General features: G+C 45.1%; 1 protein-coding gene across 6 annotated transcripts; it reads right to left on the bottom strand.

Moving 5' to 3' along the window:
- Positions 1-56: 56 nt before the first annotated feature.
- Positions 57-21,127, bottom strand: TNFAIP8L2 (TNF alpha induced protein 8 like 2). 6 transcript variants are annotated; one of them, XM_044275209.1, is made up of 3 exons: positions 20,833-21,127; positions 14,873-14,943; positions 57-1,447 (listed from the first exon to the last, which is right to left on the bottom strand). In XM_044275209.1, exon 3 carries the CDS (start codon positions 1,442-1,444, stop codon positions 884-886), a length of 561 nt encoding a protein of 186 aa, XP_044131144.1. In that variant the 5' UTR covers positions 1,445-1,447; positions 14,873-14,943; positions 20,833-21,127; the 3' UTR covers positions 57-883. The 6 variants fall into 6 exon arrangements, with proteins under 6 accessions (XP_044131144.1, XP_044131146.1, XP_044131145.1 ...); XM_044275211.1 differs by having other exon boundaries at positions 14,873-14,938; XM_044275210.1 differs by lacking the exon at positions 20,833-21,127 and adding an exon at positions 19,644-19,786.
- Between the last annotated feature and the right edge of the window lie 1,875 nt (positions 21,128-23,002).

Genomic DNA, 23,002 nt, shown 5'->3' with positions numbered 1-23,002 from the left:
GCCAAATACCACAGTCCATCACAAAATACTGCCAGCTGCACAAAAAACATCCCCAAAAACTTCCACTGGCCGGCTGTGAGGAGGGCTCAGGCGGCCCCCTGGGCATCGGCCCACCGGGAAAATTCCCTGTAAGGTCTATGGCCAATTAGCTCCTGTTCACTTAACATTATATATTTATTTCCGATGTAAATAGAGTAAGAGAAAATTTCCAAAGAGTCTGTAAACATTAGTTTGCCCAGGAACAATCATGAGACCCCAGGGCGGGGTTGTAGGCCCTACTATCACATCAATCATTGAACCAAAATTTTTGTTCAGAGCTGTCTTTAGTCTCCGTAATTCTTAAAACAACAAAGAAGCCCTATGTGTACCAAATACTTCAAAGTCACAGAACATGCAACATGAATATATTTTCCAGGCATGTTCCTATGATGTAAACACTTAGATGTAGACAAAAGTTCAAGTGTAGGCGGAACAAATGTGTGAGCTCATGCTGGCATGGAGCCCCTCAAAAACCATAGAGTGATACCGGTCATCTCCACCAGAGAAATCTTACGGCAAGTGTGGAACTAGTCCTTCGAGAGTTAGCAACTTCTTTGGACTGAGATATGATGAAAAACAGCCCATCCTTTCAAAAGTGGCTTCTTGAAGACCACATTTTTGGAACATCCACCATAAGCAGTAAAACACAAATGTGTCCCTATTGTGCCACTTTTGTTGTCTTTAGGTTTTGACATCACATGGAAATCCTTTCATTTATCTCTTAAACACCAGTTCACAGCTCCTGAGGTTGATACCCTCCAGGACTAAATCCTGGTTTATGTTTTTTTAGGCTCCAAGTTGAGTTCAACAACCTGCACAATTCCCATTTTGAGTCCAACATCCCTCACAGTTTTCCATCATCAATCAATTTGTTCATTCCATGACAAATCTTCTGTAAATGGGGCCTCATAGACCCCTTGGGGTCATATAGTTGACTGAGCATTTCCTGGTTTGCAAAGTGGTTGAACACATGTTGAATGCGGCCATGGGACTTTGGGGTGAGGTGTTTGTCAACAAGACGAAGGAGCAAGTTTTTGCATTCAGTGAGGATTTCAGGGAGCACCCCCTTCTCGTAAGTAAATTCTACTTCATAGAAACTAATGGCTGTCATTGCTCCATTATGTAGCTTGTTCTTGAAATCTTGAGCTAGGCCAAGTTCCTCGTGGCTGAAACGGTTGTGACGATATAGTACGCCAATTTTCACAGCAATTTTGATCAAGTTTTTGATGACTTTTTGTGACTCTGATTTGTTTTTAGTATACTCTTTGGATACTCTGTACAGTTCGTCTAGGACTTCACTACTTGTCTCGTCAATGAACATGTTGACCATGGACTTACTGGCCATGCGACTCAAGATTTTCTTTTGAGCCTGAAGGGCAAGATCTTTGGAACTGAAGGTCTCCATGGTCTGCAATGAGAAGACACAAATAAATTGTATGTATGAAAACAATGTTACTCCATTCTAGACAGTTTTTTTGTTGTTGAGAAGATAGTCAATATATCCTACTAGCTTCTAATGTCTGACCACATTTTCCTCACTGACCAGTTTCATAGATGATAACGAAATACGCCTTGCTGTTCTGAGCTCTTAGAGCCCAATATTCAAGACCAGTGTTGCAATGGTCCAGTTTTCAAGACTAAACAAATTAATTTAATTGTAAGGTATCATGATCCTTGGGCTCAAACCAAGAATTCCCTCATACGAAGCTCAAAATAGCATACTACTAGTAGTATTTACATTCCTTCTTCTACCCGTGCACAGATGAAAAGATCCGATGTCGGGGGGGGGGAGCAGCCAATGGTAGGTGGGGACAGGGACGAGCCTCCCTAGCGTCACCCGCGATGCTAGGGAGGCTCTTACCTGTCCCCTTCTGCCATTGGCTGCTCCCCCCCACCAGATGTTTTCATCCGTGCACAGGAAGAGGCAGCAGTGGTGGTGTGGGCACCAGGAGCGGCGCAGGGAGCGGGGTAAGTATATTCAAAGTGAGGAGCCGGAGTATAGGGGGGGGGGCAGTTTATAGCCTTGGATAACCCCTTTAATGCTGGAGATAATTAGAACCATTTTTGTGTTTTTTATCTGGAGCTAATATAATACAGATATCAAGATGGACTGCCAGCATATTTTTGGCTTCTGAATAAGCCTTTATGGATATGGTTAGAAGACCCTGGTCAGATTTGGGCATAGTTTCACACTCCTATCAGTCAGCAGTACTAACATTGACCTTACATTGTGCAGATACACTCAGACTACAAGTTTTGACCTATATTAGACCTGCAGATGAGGCTGACGATTGTCAGGAAGGAACGCTTCCTTCCATCAGCTCGTCAATGAAGTAGACGGCTTCTATTACATGCAGTGATCTCCTCCACAGTATGGGGAGGAGCGATCGCTAATGCCATCACTAACATTTGCTTGTTCATTGAGGAATAAGCTGCATCTTTACACAAGCAGATCATCGCTAACTTGTGTTTCTACGAACCTTTTTTAGTGATGATTTAGCCAACCATCTACAGGTTTAATCTTTGAAGACACAGTAGGTGGTTAGATTGTGGTATTCATGTTGAGAGACTTCTCAAGGGAACCAAGGTGACTTTGACCCATCAACTTCTCACTCTCGGGAATGATGCCACGTAGAGATACACTTAGACTACAAGCCTCAGAAGATAGAGTATGTGGTCAGATAGTGGTATCCATGTTGAGAGATTTATCAAGGGAAGAATTTTGACCCATCAACTTCGCACTTTTGGGAATGTTGAGTATACCCATACTTATACATTCTCAGAAGGTACAGTAAGTGGTTAGATAGTGATGTGTGTCTTGAGAGACTTGTCTAGACAACAAAGGTAATTTCTGACTTCTCAGGAATAGAAGTTTCTTGGCCCAAAATTTTTGTAGGACATTTTAATTTTAGAAAATTTGAAAATTTTACATCACCTCATATTGTTACCTTAAGGTTGGCCATATATTTTAGATAGCTGTTGGCCAAATACTTTTTCGACTGACAGCTATTCCTTCCCACTCCTCGTACACATGCATACTTGAGCTTGCACATGTTTTCAGTAGGTAGAAAGGAAATAAGTGATTGCCAGACACCTCTGGTGCTAGAGAACTGGAGGATTGGGCATGTTGGAATCCAATAGCTCAAACCTTCTTTATCCTGACAATCAAGAGGTCCCCATGCCCATTGGATGGTTGGTTGGTCCCAATTCCAGCTTAATTTTTGTTGAAAGGGCTTAATGTTGAACTAATTATCTCTGGCCTGATGACGTAGTCCTGCATGACATTGCCAGGAGGAGCAACCCAATACTTTTTTTTTGTAGTCTATCATTGTAGATCCACGACTCCATAGTGATCTCCTAGTAATAAGGTCTATCTAAGTCGTTTTAACTCTCTTCATGGGCCATCAAAGGTTGCATAGGCTTAGAAAAACGTGGTGGATTTCTTCCAGAAACAGCACCACCCCTGTCCTTGGGCCGAGTCTGGTATTGCAGCACAGCTCAAATAAATCTAATGCAATTCTACACAAAACCTGTCAACATGTTTTTCACGTAAAGCAAACCTTTAAAATGACCGTGGATTATTAGATGGTGAATCCAAAAATTTGCGGAACCCCCCCCCCCCAAAAAATGTAGGATTTACGTGGATTTTATAAGGGGTGGTATGATAGGGGTGATATATTGGGGCAAGTCTTCATAGCGCCAGTAATAAATAGCTGGAGGCTGCGTTCTTCAGACTGTATTTGCCGTGTGCGCCGTGATGAGCCGCGCTCCGCAGGATGCAGGAAGTACTTCCTGTTTAATTAGGATAGAAGGAGCTGTGCAAACAACCACCCATTATGTCTGACACTTCACCAGGAGCAACCGAAAATAAATAAATCTCCGCTCATTGTTATCAGGTGCCCTGCGCGGTTATTGTCCCCACGCATCAGATTTCCAACCCGACTCACCCGCCGTCGCAAGTAACAACCCCCTCCCCCGCCGTGTGTCATATGCCCTGAGAAGAAGCAGCCAAAAGACTACGCAAGCAAGATTTAATTCTTCTTTCGTAAATGTCCAATTAACCCCTTACACCCTTCACTCTTAATATTAGGGTTGTTCCTGGGAAAGCATGATTTTCGAGAATAGAACCACTTAGGCGTCACCACTGCTGTGGTATTCAGGACTCTGTGGTCCTCCTTACAGATCACCCAGCTTTTCTAGAGTCCCGAGCGGCCCCTGCTTTTATGACAAGGCCAATCTGCCCTTTAGCAGTTGTCACCCAGCTTTCCCAGAAAAAGGATACAAGGCTTAATGGCGGTAAATATTTTGGGAACATGGAGTCTTTCCCCCCGCTGTGGCTGATCCCTTCTCCTTCCTGGGGCAAGGGAAGATGTCTTCGCTCGTCTTAAGAAATAATCCTGTTTATGTTCTTTTAGAAACATTCAGAAAAAAAATCAGCGAGGGAGAAATTAACCAGTTAAAGCCGATACCATTATAACGAGCCCCTCGCCCAAACCGCTCCTGAGCGACTGCTGATAATTCCCATTATTGTAGTAATTAAAGGAATTGTCCATAATTTACATTTTTTTTATTAGTTCCAACCCATGCTGCCAGACCAGCTCCCCGACGCTCAGTTCTAGCACTGGTTCCTGCTTGGGGACATGTAACTGCTGAGGCCAGTTATTGGCTGCAGCAGCCTGCGTGAAACCATCCACACAGGGGACTAGAAATGCAGTACACAGGACCCGGGACTCATGTGGGTGTTGGGGGACATAAAAAAAATTGTGTACAACCCCTTTAAGGGACATGAATCCTTTCCTTTAGCCTCCAGGACGCTGTTGTGCCCCCTTAGCGGACTGTCAAAATAGACTCTCCTCTGAGAGTTCTCTCAACCAATCGACAGAGCAGAGAGAAGTCACATGACACTTCCCCACAGCTCGGACTAATAAACATGGCGACCACGGTTTCAAAGGAGTTAGTCTCACTTTTTCGTCAAAACCGTCCCTTTAGGTGGCAGCGGATGGATAGGACTGGGCTCAGTAGTTCAGTTTTCGTATGGCTTCATACATATGTCCTAATATAAAGGGGTTTGTCCCAAGAAAAAAAACTCCCTTTAATTTAAAGGGGTGCTCTGCCTAATATATTTTGGATATAAAATAATCCCTGCCAATTCTTAGATTTGGGTTACCTGTTGGCTGCTTCCATTGACTTATATACAAAGAAACCATTCATGATTTTCCACGTCTATGTGGGGAACAGAGGTGGAACAACCAATTTCCCATGGCCGATATACAAGCTAGTAGACCCCCACCGTACATAATTTACCAGAAAAGTCATTTATCGGAAGCAGTCTTAAACTGTGGCAGTCCTCTGGGGGAATTGGAACCAGTTTCCGCTGGTGGGGTTACAGGCCATTACTGCCGGCCATACAATGGAGGACCAACCTGATCTACCTCCACTTTTTCCAAGGGCTGTCTCTATGATACGTATCGAAAATATTTTCACAATACATTGACAACCATGAGAGACATTAATAGTTAAATGCAACATTACCAATCTATAGAAAGCTGAATCAGTTACACGAAAGTCACCACTTCCGTAGAGGGGATTAGTCATGAGACATGGAGTAGAGGCCAATATACGAGATAACAGCTTCACCAAGAATAGGGGACAGTTGCCCATAAATTGAGATAATGGAAGCTTTCATTGAAATTATCTGATCTCAGAGCAGAGATTATAACTAACTGACAAAAAATATGTATATCTAAACATCAGCTTCCAATCAGTCTACTCAAACACTAGACAATACCTACTGTAATACTTTCCCCATGTATAATAATATAATTACTATAATACTGCCCCCTATGTACAAGAATATAACTACTATAATACTGCCTCCTATGTACAAGAATATAACTACTATAATACTGCTCCTATGTACAAGAATATAACTACTATAATACTGCCTCCTATGTACAAGAATATAACTACTATAATACTGCCCCTATGTACAAGAATATAACTACTATAATACTGCCTCTTATGTACAGGAATATAACTACTGTAATACTGCTCCTATGTACAGGAATATAACTACTATAATACTGCCTCCTATGTACAAGAATATAACTGCTATAATACTGCCTCCTATGTACAAGAATATAACTACTATAATACTGCCTCCCATGTACAAGAATATAACTACTATAATACTGCCTCCTATGTACAAGAATATAACTACTATAATACTGCTCCTATGTACAAGAATATAACTACTATAATACTGCTCTTATGTACAAGAATATAACTACTATAATACTGCTCCTATGTACAAGAATATAACTACTATAATACTGCTTCTATGTACAAGAATATAACTACTATAATACTGCCTCTTATGTACAGGAATATAACTACTGTAATACTGCTCCTATGTACAGGAATATAACTACTATAATACTGCCTCCTATGTACAAGAATATAACTACTATAATACTGCCTCTTATGTACAGGAATATAACTACTGTAATACTGCTCCTATGTACAGGAATATAACTACTATAATACTGCTCCTATGTACAAGAATATAACTAGTATAATACTGCTCCTATGTACAATAATATAACTACTATAATACTGCCTCCTATGTACAAGAATATAACTACTATAATACTGCCCCTATGTACAAGAGTATAACTACTATAATACTGCTCATATGTACAAGAATATAACTACTATAATACTGCCTCCTCTGTACAAGAATATAACTACTATAATACTGCTCCTATGTACAGGAATATAACTACTATAATACTGCTCCTATGTACAAGAATATAACTACTATAATACTGCTCCTATGTACAAGAATATAACTACTATAATACTGCTCCTATGTACAGAATATAACTACTATAATACTGCTCCTATGTACAGGAATATAACTACTATAATACTGCTCCTATGTACAAGGAATATAACTACTATAATACTGCTCCTATGTACAAGAATATAACTACTATAATACTGCTCCTATGTACAAGAATATAACTACTATAATACTGCTCCTATGTACAAGATATAACTACTATAATACTGCTCCTATGTACAAGAATATAACTACTATAATACTGCTCCTATGTACAAGAATATAACTACTATAATACTGCTCCTATGTACAAGAATATAACTACTATAATACTGCTCCTATGTACAAGAATATAACTACTATAATACTGCTCCTATGTACAAGAATATAACTACTATAATACTGCTCCTATGTACAAGAATATAACTACTATAATACTGCCTCCTATGTACAAGAATATAACTACTATAATACTGCTCCTATGTACAAGAATATAACTACTATAATACTGCCTCCTATGTACAAGAATATAACTACTATACTACTGCTCCTATGTACAAGAATATAACTACTATAATACCGCCTCCTATGTACAAGAATATAACTACTATAATACCGCCTCCTATGTACAAGAATATAACTACTATAATACTGCTCCTATGTACAAGAATATAACTACTATAATACTGCTCCTGTGTACAAGAATATAACTACTATAATACTGCCTCCTATGTACAAGAATATAACTACTATAATACTGCTCCTATGTACAAGAGTATAACTACTATAATACTGCCTCCTATGTACAAGAATATAACTACTATAATACTGCTCCTATGTACAAGAATATAACTACTATAATACTGCTCCTATGTACAAGAATATAACTACTATAATACTGCTCCTATGTACAAGAATATAACTACTATAATACTGCCTCCTATGTACAAGAATATAACTACTATAATACTGCTCCTATGTACAAGAATATAACTACTATAATACTGCTCCTGTGTACAAGAATATAACTACTATAATACTGCTCCTATGTACAAGAATATAACTACTATAATACTGCTCCTGTGTACAAGAATATAACTACTATAATACTGCCTCCTATGTACAAGAATATAGCTACTATAATACTGCTCCTATGTACAAGAATATAACTACTATAATACTGCTCCTATGTACAAGAATATAACTACTATAATACTGCTCCTATGTACAAGAATATAACTACTATTATACTGCTCCTATGTACAAAAATATAACTACTATAATACTGCCTCCTATGTACAAGAATATAACTACTATAATACTGCTCCTATGTACAAGAATATAACTACTATAATACTGCTCCTATGTACAAGAATATAACTACTATAATACTGCTCCTATGTACAAGAATATAACTACTATAATACTGCCTCCTATGTACAAGAATATAACTACTATAATACTGCCTCCTATGTACAGGAATATAACTACTATAATACTGCTCCTATGTACAAGAATATAACTACTATAATACTGCTCCTATGTACAAGAATATAACTACTATAATACTGCTCCTATGTACAAGAATATAACTACTATAATACTGCTCCTATGTACAAGAATATAACTACTATAATACTGCTCCTATGTACAAGAATATAACTACTATAATACTGCTCCTATGTACAAGAATATACCTACTATAATACTGCCTCCTATGTACAGAAATATAACTGCTATAATACTGCTCGTATGTACAAGAATATAACTACTATAATACTGCCTCCTATGTACAGAAATATAACTGCTATAATACTGCCTCCTATGTACAGGAATATCACTACTATAATACTGCTCCTATGTACAAGAATATAACTACTATAATACTGCCCCCTATGTACAAGAATATAACTACTATAATACTGCCTCCTATGTACAAGAATATAACTACTATAATACTGCCCCCTATGTACAGGAGTATAACTACTATAATACTGCCCCCTATGTACAGGAGTATAGCATGCAGACTAGATCTGTGTATGATGGGGTAGTCGGTGATGTGTAGTCAGTAGTTGTTAATACCAGTGCTATACAATGCGCAGAGGCCCCGCTCTATAGGTGCCCTGCGCTCATACATTATTCGTCCTCCATGGCAGTGATTGGCGCTGTTGTCATATACAGCTTTGAGGTATAAGCGGCAGAGACGCACTGCCGAGCATTAACCCCTTCTGTACAGGGCGCTGGCTGAAACCATATATTATGTTTGCAGCCGGGGACCTGCATTACTAGACGCGGCTGACTCACCCCCAGATAACTTGTGTTTAGTAAGCAGTGTAAACACTGGCAGCGGTGTAGCGTGTACGTGTGCGTGTTTGGCACACAGCGTGTCGGGAGCAGCGCTCTTTTGTGTAAGCAAAACAGCAGTCAGTGAAATCCCTGACTACTGTGGGTAACATGGGATTTGTAGTTCACCTGAATAACTTATATGTTTGTGAATAGGCGGCATTCTCAGTGATGTCACCGCTGATCTCTAGTGAATGGATAGGCTGCATTCTCAGTGATGGCACCGCTGATCTCTAGTGAATGGATAGGCTGCATTCTCAGTGATGTCACCGCTGATCTCTAGTGAATGGATAGGCGGCATTCTCGGTGATGTCACCGCTGATCTCTAGTGAATGGATAGGCTGCATTCTCAGTGATGTCACCGCTGATCTCTAGTGATGGATAGGCTGCATTCTCAGTGATGTCACCGCTGATCTCTAGTGAATGGATAGGCTGCATTCTCAGTGATGTCACCGCTGATCTCTAGTGAATGGATAGGCTGCATTCTCAGTGATGTCACCGCTGATCTCTAGTGATGGATAGGCTGCACTCTCAGAGTCCTGCCACTATTTCGCCGTGCCGCCGGACCGCCGCTCCGTCCCCATTGACTATATGTGGGCGGAGCTCCGGCGCAGCATGGCAGTGCACAGCGAGAGGCCGTCGGACTAAAAAGTCGGACATAGTACTTTTAGTCTTGCGGCCTCTCGGGTGAACAGCCTGTCGGATCCATCCTGCCGCTAGTGTGAAAGTACCCTAACATGGCAGCATGTGGGGAGCATAACCATATGAAAATGAGGTCAGAACCAGGTCAGCCGCATGTCCTCAAGTGTCCTGATCTCCAGGAACCTCCAGGATCCTTGGATTCATCCCTGGAAGCTCTGGTCCTGGGGGACGTTATCTGCCTCAGATCTGCAGAGGAGACTTCTCTGTCACTTCTAGACAGACCGGTTTGGTCCTAAATCCATTATAATCCTATGTCCTTTATCCTCCCCTCTACATTTTCAGTTTAGTGGTTTCGACTGTGCTGGAGTATCTAAGCCTTCTATGTGTGATACGGCCTCATGTGCCAATGTATCCAAATCTCCCATGTTTGCTGAGAAACTGTATCTGAACCTATCATTTATATATCTAATCCTATCCTGTGTGATACTGTCTGCTGAGCTGTGTATCTAATCCTATCCTGTGTGATACTGCCTGCTGAGCTGTGTATCTAATCCTATCCTGTGTGATACTGCCTGCTGAGCTGTGTATCTAATCCTATCCTGTGTGATACTGCCTGCTGAGCTGTGTATCTAATCCTATCCTGTGTGATACTGTCTGCTGAGCTGTGTATCTAATCCTATCCTGTGTGATACTGTCTGCTGAGCTGTGTATCTAATCCTATCCTGTGTGATACTGTCTGCTGAGCTGTGTATCTAATCCTATCCTGTGTGATACTGACTGCTGAGCTGTGTATCTAATCCTATCCTGTGTGATACTGCCTGCTGAGCTGTGTATCTAATCCTATCCTGTGTGATACAGTCTGCTGAGCTGTGTATCTAATCCTATCCTGTGTGATACTGTCTGCTGAGCTGTGTATCTAATCCTATCCTGTGTGATACTGTCTGCTGAGCTGTGTATCTAATCCTATCCTGTGTGATACTGTCTGCTGAGCTGTGTATCTAATCCTATCCTGTGTGATACGGTCTGCTGAGCTGTGTATCTAATCCTATCCTGTGTGATACTGTCTGCTGAGCTGTGTATCTAATTCTATCCTGTGTGATACTGTCTGCTGAGCTGTGTATCTAATCCTATCCTGTGTGATACTGTCTGCTGAGCTGTGTATCTAATCCTATCCTGTGTGATACTGCCTGCTGAGCTGTGTATCTAATCCTATCCTGTGTGATACTGTCTGCTGAGCTGTGTATCTAATCCTATCCTGTGTGATACTGTCTGCAGAGCTGTGTATCTAATACTATCCTGTGTGATACTGTCTGCTGAGCTGTGTATCTAATCCTATCCTGTGTGATACTGCCTGCTGAGCTGTGTATCTAATCCTATCCTGTGTGATACAGTCTGCTGAGCTGTGTATCTAATCCTATCCTGTGTGATACTGTCTGCTGAGCTGTGTATCTAATCCTATCCTGTGTGATACTGTCTGCTGAGCTGTGTATCTAATCCTATCCTGTGTGATACTGTCTGCTGAGCTGTGTATCTAATCCTATCCTGTGTGATACGGTCTGCTGAGCTGTGTATCTAATCCTATCCTGTGTGATACTGCCTGCTGAGCTGTGTATCTAATCCTATCCTGTGTGATACTGCCTGCTGAGCTGTGTATCTAATCCTATCCTGTGTGATACAGTCTGCTGAGCTGTGTATCTAATCCTATCCTGTGTGATACTGTCTGCTGAGCTGTGTATCTAATCCTATCCTGTGTGATACTGTCTGCTGAGCTGTGTATCTAATCCTATCCTGTGTGATACTGACTGCTGAGCTGTGTATCTAATCCTATCCTGTGTGATACTGCCTGCTGAGCTGTGTATCTAATCCTATCATGTGTGATACTGTCTGCTGAGCTGTGTATCTAATCCCATCCTGTGTGATACCGTCTGCTGAGCTGTGTATCTAATCCTATCCTGTGTGATACTGTCTGCTGAGCCGTGTATCTAATCCTATCCTGTGTGATACCGACTGCTGAGCTGTGTATCTAATCCTGTCCTGTGTGATACTGTCTGCTGAGCTGTGTATCTAATCCTATCCTGTGTGATACTGTCTGCTGAGCTGTGTATCTAATCCTATCCTGTGTGATACTGTCTGCTGAGCTGTGTATCTAATCCTATCCTGTGTGATACTGTCTGCTGAGCTGTGTATCTAATCCTATCCTGTGTGATACTGTCTGCTGAGCTGTGTATCTAATCCTATCCTGTGTGATACTGTCTGCTGAGCCGTGTATCTAATCCTGTCCTGTGTGATACTCTCTGCTGAGCTGTGTATCTAATCCTATCCTGTGTGATACTGTCTGCTGAGCTGTGTATCTAATCCTATCCTGTGTGATACTGTCTGCTGAGCTGTGTATCTAATCCTATCCTGTGTGATACTGTCTGCTGAGCTGTGTATCTAATCCTGTCCTGTGTGATACTGTCTGCTGAGCTGTGTATCTAATCCTATCCTGTGTGATACTGTCTGCTGAGCTGTGTATCTAAGCCTATCATGTGTGATACTGCCTGCTGAGCTGTGTATCTAATCCTATCCTGTGTGATACTGACTGCTGAGCTGTGTATCTAATCCTATCCTGTGTGATACTGTCTGCTGAGCTGTGTATCTAAGCCTACCCTGTGCGATATCTTCTTGGTAAGCCTGTGGTGTAATGTCTGCAGGAAGTAGAGGGTTAATGGCAGGGTTGCGACATGACAGCCGTCTGCTTCCTGTCCATCCTCAACCTCCTGATGACTGACAGGTTCCTGCGACAGACCACTAGTGCCCCATCAATACAGCGCGACCCCCACCCTAAATATAGAGACCCCATTATATCTTTAGACTGCAGAGATAGAGAAGGAAAGAATGACAGAGAGAAGAATAAAGAGGAAGAGAGAGAACGAAAGAAAGATGAAGGTGGAAAGAAAGAGACGAAACACAGAATGAAGGACAGAGGAAAACGAGGGAATGAAAGATAGATGTAGAGAAAGGCAAAGAGAGAGAACAAAAGAAAGATGAAGATGGAGAATGAAATCTATATAGAAAGAGAGAATGAAGGGAAATTGAGGTGAAGAGAAAGAGAGAGAAAAAGAAAGAAAACGATTCAGAGATAAAAGATCAAGTGAGAAAGAGACAAGGAGAAAGAACGATAGATAAAATAGAGAGACCTGGAGAAAGATATATAGAGACAACTATTAGTAGAGACAGAGTGAGCGAGACAACGGAAGGATACAAGGGCTGAGAGGGGCAGAAGATGGCAGGAGAGACCAGGTGGAGTCCTTCTCCAGGTTCCTTCGTGGAGCTGAAGTCTCATTACAACACAGGATCAGCCACCATCGTACAGCCGGTATGACCTGAATCAATGAAGAGGTTGGAACAAGTGCACAATGTTCTGAGACCTCAGGGCTACAGATGACAGAAGTGACAGCAAGCGACAGTCTTCCCTCTACACATCCACCAGCATCAAGCACCACCATGTGAACCGAACCTGCTGAATGAAAGTGAGCAATCAATCAGGACTTTCCAACATGTGGGCACAGGGGTCAACGTGGACCCCATGGCGGTTCCTTGCCAAGCATTGATAGGCCACAGCAGCTATGAATGAAGTTCAGGGTCCCTATAGAGGACTGAGTGCCATCATCTAATTTGACGTCTTAGCCCGTTCTCATTGTACTGACACCCCCATGCTCCCCAAACAATAAGGCACATCTGGTGGAATTCCCCATCGCAGGTGACATTTTATTCCGTATGCCATGAAGGCTGCACATTCCTTCGGCATGTCCCTACAAGACACAATTCATTGCAGTCTGTTAGCGTTTCTTCTCCGGCAGGTTTATGATGGTTATACGATGAGGCGTCAGACCTCCAACCTGTGACTATTTCCCTGTGCAAAGAATATCCGATTTGCTCTGGCCAGGAGATAAGACATAGTCCTTCTCTTACCAGAACTTAACCTCTACCTGACAAATACCTACGTCACCGATGGTACAGCTAGCAGATGCCGGTGCCCCCGGTGGAAAACAGAGTACTAGTACCACATGGGGAAGTGTGAAGCAGGCCACATTACAGCTGAGATGACCGACTTCTTCTTTGTTCTGCGGTTTAACATGAAGTAAGGAGGCAGCTGCTGCTTACACAGGAGACCTAAGAAGAAGTGGTTGCCCAAAGGAACCAGCCCTACGGGTGCGCTGGGTGCCCCGCTCCCGCTTGTCAGTCCCGTCTTCCCTCCATTCACTTACTTGTGCACTTCTCCTGGGAGCCCAGCAGCTGGCACCTTGGATGATAGACTCTCCCGCCTCTGACAGAGCACAAACTTCTCCGATAACAACTTCTCAGGCACTTCCTTGAGGAACTTGAGACCTGTCCCGCCCTCCGACTGGGGAGGGGGGAGCCGCATAAGCTTCAGTGATGTCATTTAGAATAACCTGAGGCTTTTGTCATGAAAATGCGGCAGTACCTGAGGGCTTCGTGGTCAGGGGGATGCGGAGGAACGGGGTGGTTAGCGAGGAACCTGAAACCTCGTGTAACACCGCGTCCTCCATCATGAGATCTTACTGATTGATAGAATAATCTCTATCATGTACGATACCGTCTGCTGAGGTGTGTATCTAAGCATGTGTGATGCTGCCTGCTGAGAAGTGTACCCAACCCTTTCATGTTTGATACTGCCTGCTGAGGTGTGTATCTAAGCCTATGATGTGCGATACTGTCTGCTGAGGTGTGTATCTAAGCCTATGATGTGCGATACTGTAGAGTTTCGTGCTAAATATGGATCTGATGGACTGAGAAGGGAGACACTTTCATGTTGAAGAGCTCCCAGTCTATGGTGGCAGTGAGGAGGCTTGCAGTGGACCACGTATGGTGGCGGAGAGTCTTCCTGCCGTCGGCTGCTCCTCTGCCCCTATCATGGGGTGTATTCTCCCCTCCTGAGCGCTCAGGTTTTACTCGCCGCTCTCCGGCTGACACTAAATAAATGATGACGGGTCAACTTACCTGACATCGATAGTGGCTGAGCACGGGCACCTCGCTCCTCGTGATCACACCTGGCCTGATCCTCAGCTACACTGAGACGGGGAGACAAAAGGCGGACATATTACATGACACCATCCACCAGCTGATGTGAGACTACAACTCCCAGCATTCCCTGACAGTCCACAGATGGTAAAGCAATAGGATGCAGTTATCCAGAAAATACCCTATGGGAAGCATGGAATACTGAGCAGGATTGTTCAGATAGCTCCCATAATAGTGACATCCACAGTGCTCCCCATAACAGTGTCATCCACAGTGCCCCCATAACAGTGTCATCCACAGTGCCCCCATAACAGTGACAGCCACAGTGCCCCCATAACAGTGACAGCCACAGTGCCCCCATAACAGTGTCATCCACAGTGCTCCCATAACAGTGACAGCCACAGTGCCCCATAACAGTGACAGCCACAGTGCCCCCATAACAGTGACAGCCACAGTGCCCCCATAACAGTGTCATCCACCGTGCCCCCATAACAGTGACATCCACAGTGCTCCCATAACAGTGACATCCACAGTGCCCCCATAACAGTGACATCCACAGTGCCCCCATAACAGTGTCATCCACACTGCCCCCATAACAATGACCTCCACAGTGCCCCCATAACATTGACCTCCACAGTGCCCCCATAACAATGAGCTCCACAGTGCCCCCATAACAGCGACCTCCACAGTGCCCCCATAACAGCGACCTCCACAGTGCCCCCATAACAGCGACCTCCACAGTGCCTCCCCATAAGTGTCATCCACACTGCCCCCATAACAGTGACACCTACAGTGCTCCCCATAACAGTGACATCCACAGTGCTCCCCATAACAATGACCTCCACAGTGCCCCCATAACAATGACCTCCACAGTGCCCCCATAACAATGAGCTCCACAGTGCCCCCATAACAGCGACCTCCACAGTGCCCCATAACAGCGACCTCCACAGTGCCTCCCCATAAGTGTCATCCACACTGCCCCCATAACAGTGACACCTACAGTGCTCCCCATAACAGTGACATCCACAGTGCTCCCCATAACAGTGACACTCACAGTGCTCCCCATAACAGTGACACCCACAGTGCCCCCATGATAGCGACATCCACAGAGCCCCCATAACAGTGACATCCACAGTACTCCCCATAACAGTAACATCCACAGTATCCACCATAACAGTGACATCCACAGTGCCCCATAACAGTGACATCCACAGTGCCCCCATAACAGTGACATCCACAGTGCCCCCATAACAGTGTCATCCACACTGCCCCCATAACAATGACCTCCACAGTGCCCCCATAACAATGACCTCCACAGTGCCCCCATAACAATGACCTCCACAGTGCCCCCATAACAGCGACCTCCACAGTGCCCCCATAACAGCGACCTCCACAGTGCCCCCCCCATAAGTGTCATCCACACTGCCCCCATAACAGTGACACCTACAGTGCTCCCCATAACAGTAACATCCACAGTGCCCCCATAACAGTGACATCCACAGTGCCCCATAACAGTGACATCCACAGTGCCCCCATAACAGTAACATCCACAGTGCCCCCCATAACAGTGACACCCACAGTGCTCCCCCCATAACAGTGACATCCACAATGCCCCCATAACAGTAACATCCACAGTGCTCCCCATAACAGTGACATCCACAGTGCCCCCCCCATAACAGTGACACCCACAGTGCCCTCATGATCGCGACATCCACAGAGCCCCCATAACAGTGACAGCCTCCATTGAAGCTCCACTCAGCATCCCCCTAACAGTCAGTGCCACAGGGTCCCCATAACAGTACCACCCTGCTCTGATAGGAATGTCAATCCAAGTGAACCCATAACGAAACCCGCCAGAGTGCCTTAGTAACACTGGCAAAGTTCCTCTATAACAGTGCCAGACAGTGCCCTCGTAATAGTGTCAGACACAACTCTCCTATAGTAGTGCCAGCTAGAGTGACCCCATAACAATCTCTACAGCAGTGTCCCCCCAGACCTCTGTGCCTCCCCGTGCCCATATATCTGCCATGCAGAAAGTCAGCGTTTGTTTACTTCCATTTAGCATTTATTGTAGGTTTGAGCTAACAATCCCTTCTGCGATCATTCATCCCAGACAGTGATCATTACTGTCAGCAGCTGCCCACTGGTCAGCGTTTCATCAGTGCTCGATCACTGGACTCATTTTTTGGCAGTTCTTAAGTGGTTCTTTTGGGCCGCCGCCTGCTGGTGGAGGACCATGCTGACCATGATGGCCCACTCTTATATAGGGCCCTATAGAGTGACTGTGGGGGGGCGTGTCCTCCAATGTCTATTGCTGGGTCGTAGGGTTTTGGAACTAAAAATACCACAAAGTGCAAACAATGAGGAACGTGTCGGAGATTAGAGTCCGGAAAGAAGCAGAGCCGGGCGCTCCGTCTACTGCTCTCTGTCCTCAGTGATTGATAGGAAGCGTGGACCTCTCCCAGCCCCCCATGATTACTACTGCAGCGGCTCCTCTTATAACGCTCCCACACTATTATAAGATTTGTGTCATCCTGTACGAGGTTCTTGTGTAGACCTCGTCCCACCGGCCACAGACTGTCCACATCTCACAGCAGCGTGTCTTCAGAGAGATGATGCAACCCGCTGCAGGCACGAAACCCTGCACTACTGCATGAGGCCTCATATCACTCCCTGCCGCCCCCTACAGGACGGTCCTCATGCCCCTGACTTCTTCCTCATGTGCCAACTATCTCCATGAGAATGCAGGGGGTGAGGGCACTTTGCTTATCACTGTGATGGGGGAGCACTGTGGATGTCACTGTTATGGGGGCACTGTGGATGTCACTGTTATGAGGGCACTGTGGATGTCACTGTTATGGGGGCACTATGGATGTCACTGTTATGGGGGAGCACTGTGGATGTCACTGTTATGGGGGCACTGTGGATGTCACTGTTATGGGGAGCACTATGGATGTCACTGTTATGGGGGCGCAGTGAATGTCACTGTTATGGGGGCACTATGGATGTCACTGTTATGGGGGCACTATGGATGTCCCTATTATGGGGGGGATTAGTGAATGTCACTGTTATGGGGGCACTGTGGATGTCACTTATGGGGCACTGTGGATGTCACTGTTATGGGGGCTCTGTGGATGTCACTGTTATGGGGGCTCTGTGGATGTCACTGTTATGGGGGCTCTGTGGATGTCACTGTTATGGGGGGATTAGTGAATGTCACTGTTATGGGGGCACTATGGATGTCACTGTTATGGGGGGGATTAGTGAATGTCACTGTTATGGGGGCACTGTGGATGTCACTTATGGGGCACTGTGGATGTCACTGTTATGGGGGCACTGTGGATGTCACTGTTATGGGGGCTCTGTGGATGTCACTGTTATGGGGGCTCTGTGGATGTCACTGTTATGGGGGCTCTGTGGATGTCACTGTTATGGGGGCTCTGTGGATGTCACTGTTATGGGGGCTCTGTGGATGTCACTGTTATGGGGGCTCTGTGGATGTCACTGTTATGGGGGCTCTGTGGATGTCACTGTTATGGGGGCTCTGTGGATGTCACTGTTATGGGGGCACTGTGGATGTCACTGTTATGGGGGCTCTGTGGATGTCACTGTTATGGGGGCACTGTGGATGTCACTGTTATGGGGGCACTGTGGATGTCACTGTTATGGGGGCACTGTGGATGTCACTGTTATGGGGGCACTGTGGATGTCACTGTTATGGGGGCACTATGGATGTCACTGTGATGGGGGGGATTAGTGAATGTCACTGTTATGGGGGCACTGTGGAGGTCACTGTTATGGGGGGGATTAGTGAATGTCACTGTTATGGGGGGGATTAGTGAATGTCACTGTTATTGGGAGCACTGTGGAGGTCACTGTTATGGGGGCAGTGTGGAGGTCACTGTTATGGGGGCACTATGGATGTCACTGTTATGGGGGCACTGTGGATGTCACTGTTATGGGGGGGATTAGTGAATGTCACTGTTATGGGGGGGATTAGTGAATGTCACTGTTATGGGGGCACTGTGGATGTCACTGTTATGGGGGCACTGTGGATGTCACTGTTATGGGGGCACTGTGGATGTCACTGTTATGGGGGCACTGTGGATGTCACTGTTATGGGGGCACTGTGGATGTCACTGTTATGGGGGCACTGTGGATGTCACTGTTATGGGGGCACTGTGGATGTCACTGTTATGGGGGCACTGTGGATGTCACTGTTATGGGGGCACTGTGGATGTCACTGTTATGGGGCACTGTGGATGTCACTGTTATGGGGGCACTGTGGAGGTCACTGTCATGGGGGCACTGTGGATGTCACTGTTATGGGGGCTCTGTGGTCACTGTTATGGGGGCATTGTGGCTGCTGACAGTATTGGGCAGTATAGCTTTTGTTGCTATGATGGCACTGTGACTGGCACTGTTATGGGGTCACTGTGGCTGACACTGTTGCAGTGACTTATAGGAGCATTGTGGCTGTTACCATTATGGCGGCACTCTGGCTGCCTTGGGGGTACTGTGGCATCCACAGTTATAAGGACACTGTGACTGTCTTTATTATGGGGCACAGTGGCTGTGGATAGTAGGAGGCACAGTAGGTTTCCCCGATATGGTGGCACACTAATTGGTACTGTTGCGGTCACGGTGGTGGGACCTGTCATTTTTATACCCGTCCATGTTGTGCGGTCCGTGTGAGTGGCCGCCTTCAGCTGCAGACCCTTCCTCCTCATCTGCATTACTATTTTCTCACCATTATTCCACCACTATTGTTGTGCGCTGCTGCAGATACAACGGACGTAACCGCGTTATAAGAGGAACCCACCGGTCGCCAATTGTTCTCCCCACCTGGGGTATTGAGGGAACCGCAGCGTCGCCCCGAGTGCATCGCCCTCCGGAGCAGCTCTGAGAATAGCACCCTATATAGTATCACATCCTCCCCGCAGCCATCGAGAAACAGGAAGAGGGCAGGAAACCATACTGAACAGCTCTGCTTCCTCCCTGACAAATCTCTTCTGCTGCGAACCTAGAAGAATGGTGGGGGGCGGCGCACGTGCTATTGTTACGGGGGCACCACAACACCACGGCTGCTGTATGCACAGCTGGGGGATGTTAATATTACCCCTAATTAATGGTAACCTTCTCCGTCACCAACAATAGATTGAGTGTAGACAATCACTCGAAGAGGTGACAGGACTCTTCTGGTTAATCCATTGGAGGACTGTGTCTGAGAACTTACCTCCCACATGCCTACTGTAGGTTATGGGTGCTGCAGGTAGGAGGGTGGACTGTAATGGATCCAATCACCCTGGCCCCTCTGAGCCATGTCCCATATGGTGATCTATGTCCACCCTCCGAAATGTCCAAACCTACTAGGAGCCCAGCAAGATGGAGACCTTGGAGTACTATAGGCCTACATCCTCTAGATCAGAGATGCTCAACCTGCGGCCCTCCAACTGTTGCAAAACTACAACTCCCAGCATACCCAATAGCTGTAGGCTATTTAGGCATACTGGGATTTGTAGTTTTGCAACGGCTGGATGGCCACAGGTTTCTCTATTTCATGAAGCCCTCATGGCGTGATGTCACATCCCACCATATATCCTGTAATATCTTACCGAGAGGGGGACATTTTTAGGCAGAGGGTGGATCAGATTACTCCATGTAGTCAATAAGATGGTCATGTACCACCCTTATCACACCTCTGGACATACTAGGCATAGGACCCTCTTGAGCATACCACAGATTAAAGCTTTAGAGGACGGATTTCAGTGGACAACCTGTAATGCACTGTTTTTCCTTTGGAGGCGCTGCAGGAAAATTCTAACTGCAGAGAAGTCCTCCTCAATTGTCTCATTAGATCCACCATTTGGATCCTAATCCAAACAAAAGAACCATTTGGGTTTGAAGGTTCATAAATATAAGAATCTAAAGATTTTTACCTTTATTGGGCGCTTGACCTGTGGCTTCTTTCGATGGTCATGGATAGAAGATAATTCATGGTGGACCAAGGGTGAAGGACAGTGGTCAGGAGGCTTGTCCAGGACTTGGATGTCTCAGATGTCTTTTCTCTGGCCAGAGTGCAGCAGATTTCACCCCATAGTTGTGAATCCAGGGCTCTGGACGCCTTTCAGTTGTATTCTGGCTCCTCCGGCCAAGAGGAGGCTCGGAACACCCCACCCTGTTTACAGGAAGCTTCAGCGATGACCCCGGGGTCTCAGGCCTTCATCACCGCCCCGGCTGACTCTCTAATCCACAGTGAAACAAACATTCAGTCTATCAGCAGATTCCTCAGAGCAAATATTTCCCAACCCTCATCCACGCGCTGCAAGACACTGCTTTTAGGTGCAGCCAAGCAATCAAAAATCAACATGGGGCAATTGTTCCCGAACTTCTACCATTTATCGTCCCCCATTACCCCTCCCAACCTGCCCACTCTAAACCTCCAGCCTGGCTTCATGTTGTGAGCAGACGTTATGGTTCTATATACGGTAGAATTTGAGCATAGTCTGGCGGTATTGGTTGCCGACCATAATGCAGGGTTTTGTGGGCAGTGTACGGTACTTTTATCTGGTCAGTATATGGTAGTATTATGTAAGCAGTCTGTGACACTATTATGGAAACCTTGTATGGCAGTATTACTGTATGGAAATGATATTTGGCACTGCAGGGTGGTATTATTTAGAGACTAGGTTGGAAGGTTTCATGAGCAGTGTGAAATAGCACTGATACTTCTTTCTGTTTGCTATAGGGTCATATTACGTATAAATCTTTTGACACTACTGTGTGACAGTATTATATGGAAACTGTATGAAACTGTTGGCACTGTAAGGTGGTATTATCTAGAGACTAGGTTGCACAATTTTATGAACAGTATGGGTACTTTTATCTCTTAACTGTATAACGTGAACACTCTGACACTATGAGGTCCCCGTTTGGAAGTATTACTCTATGAGGACCCCGTTTGGCAGTATTACTCCATGAGGACCCTGTTTGGCAGTATTACTCTATGAGGACCCAGTTTGTCAGTATTATTCTATGATACTATGAGGACCCTGTTTGGGAGTATTACTCTATGATACTATGAGGACCCTGTTTGGCAGTATTACTCTATGATACTATAAGGACCCTGTTTGGCAGTATCACTCTATGATACTATAAGGACCCTGTTTGGCAGTATTATATTACTCTGACACTATGAGGACCCTGTTTGGCAGTATTACTCTATGACACTATGAGGACCCTGTTTAGACACTGTACGGAACTGTTATTTTACATTACGTAGGGACTAGTGTAAAGTTTTATGATTTGTCACTTTATGGGTGCATTCACACGGCCGTATAAATGGATCCGCATCCGTTCTGCAATTTTGCGGAACGGTGCGGACCTATTCATTTCAATGGGACCGCAAAAGATGCGGACAGCACGCCGTGTGCTGTCCGCATCCGTTGTTCCGTTCCGCGGCCCCGAAAAAAATATGGAGCATGTCCTATTCTTGTCTGCGGTTGCGGACAAGAATATGTATTCTCTATGTGACGCCGGCCATGTGCGGTCCGCAAAATGCAGAACGCACACGGCCGGTATCCGTGTTTTGTGGATCCGCAAAACACTTACGGTCGTGTGAATGCACCCTAAGGTAGTATTATGTGAGCACTCTATGATATTATTATGAGGACACTGTATGCAGGGGTGCACCACCAATGAGGCCAGGTGAGGCGAACGCCTCAGGCAGCACCAGGTAGGGGCAAAAGAGGGGTAGCCAAAAGGGCCATGGGTTTCAGTTTTCGCCTCAGGCAGCAGAAAGGCTGGGTGCACCCCTGGCTATATGACAGTATTATATGGACACTGTATGGAACTGTTATTTAGCGACTAGTTTACAGGGTGTTTGTGGCAATGTGTGGCTCTGTTATCTGTCCACACTATGGTAGTAACTCGTATCGTGGCATATTCTTTATTGTGAAGAGTACATATGCCATAGCAAACTGCGCAAATTTATCTCCATCCAGCTGACAGCTAAAACAAAACAATCCAATGAGCGAAGCTCTGGAGGTCAAAGACCCACACTGTAAATAATTGATTTTGGATGAAGATTGTGTGAACAGAAAGAGGCAA

Source organism: Bufo gargarizans, unplaced genomic scaffold, assembly GCF_014858855.1.
Source record: "Bufo gargarizans isolate SCDJY-AF-19 unplaced genomic scaffold, ASM1485885v1 original_scaffold_975_pilon, whole genome shotgun sequence".
Lineage (NCBI taxonomy): Eukaryota > Metazoa > Chordata > Amphibia > Anura > Bufonidae > Bufo > Bufo gargarizans.
The sequence above is the reverse complement of the archived record's forward strand: the minus strand, read 5'-3'. Positions and strand labels throughout refer to the sequence as shown.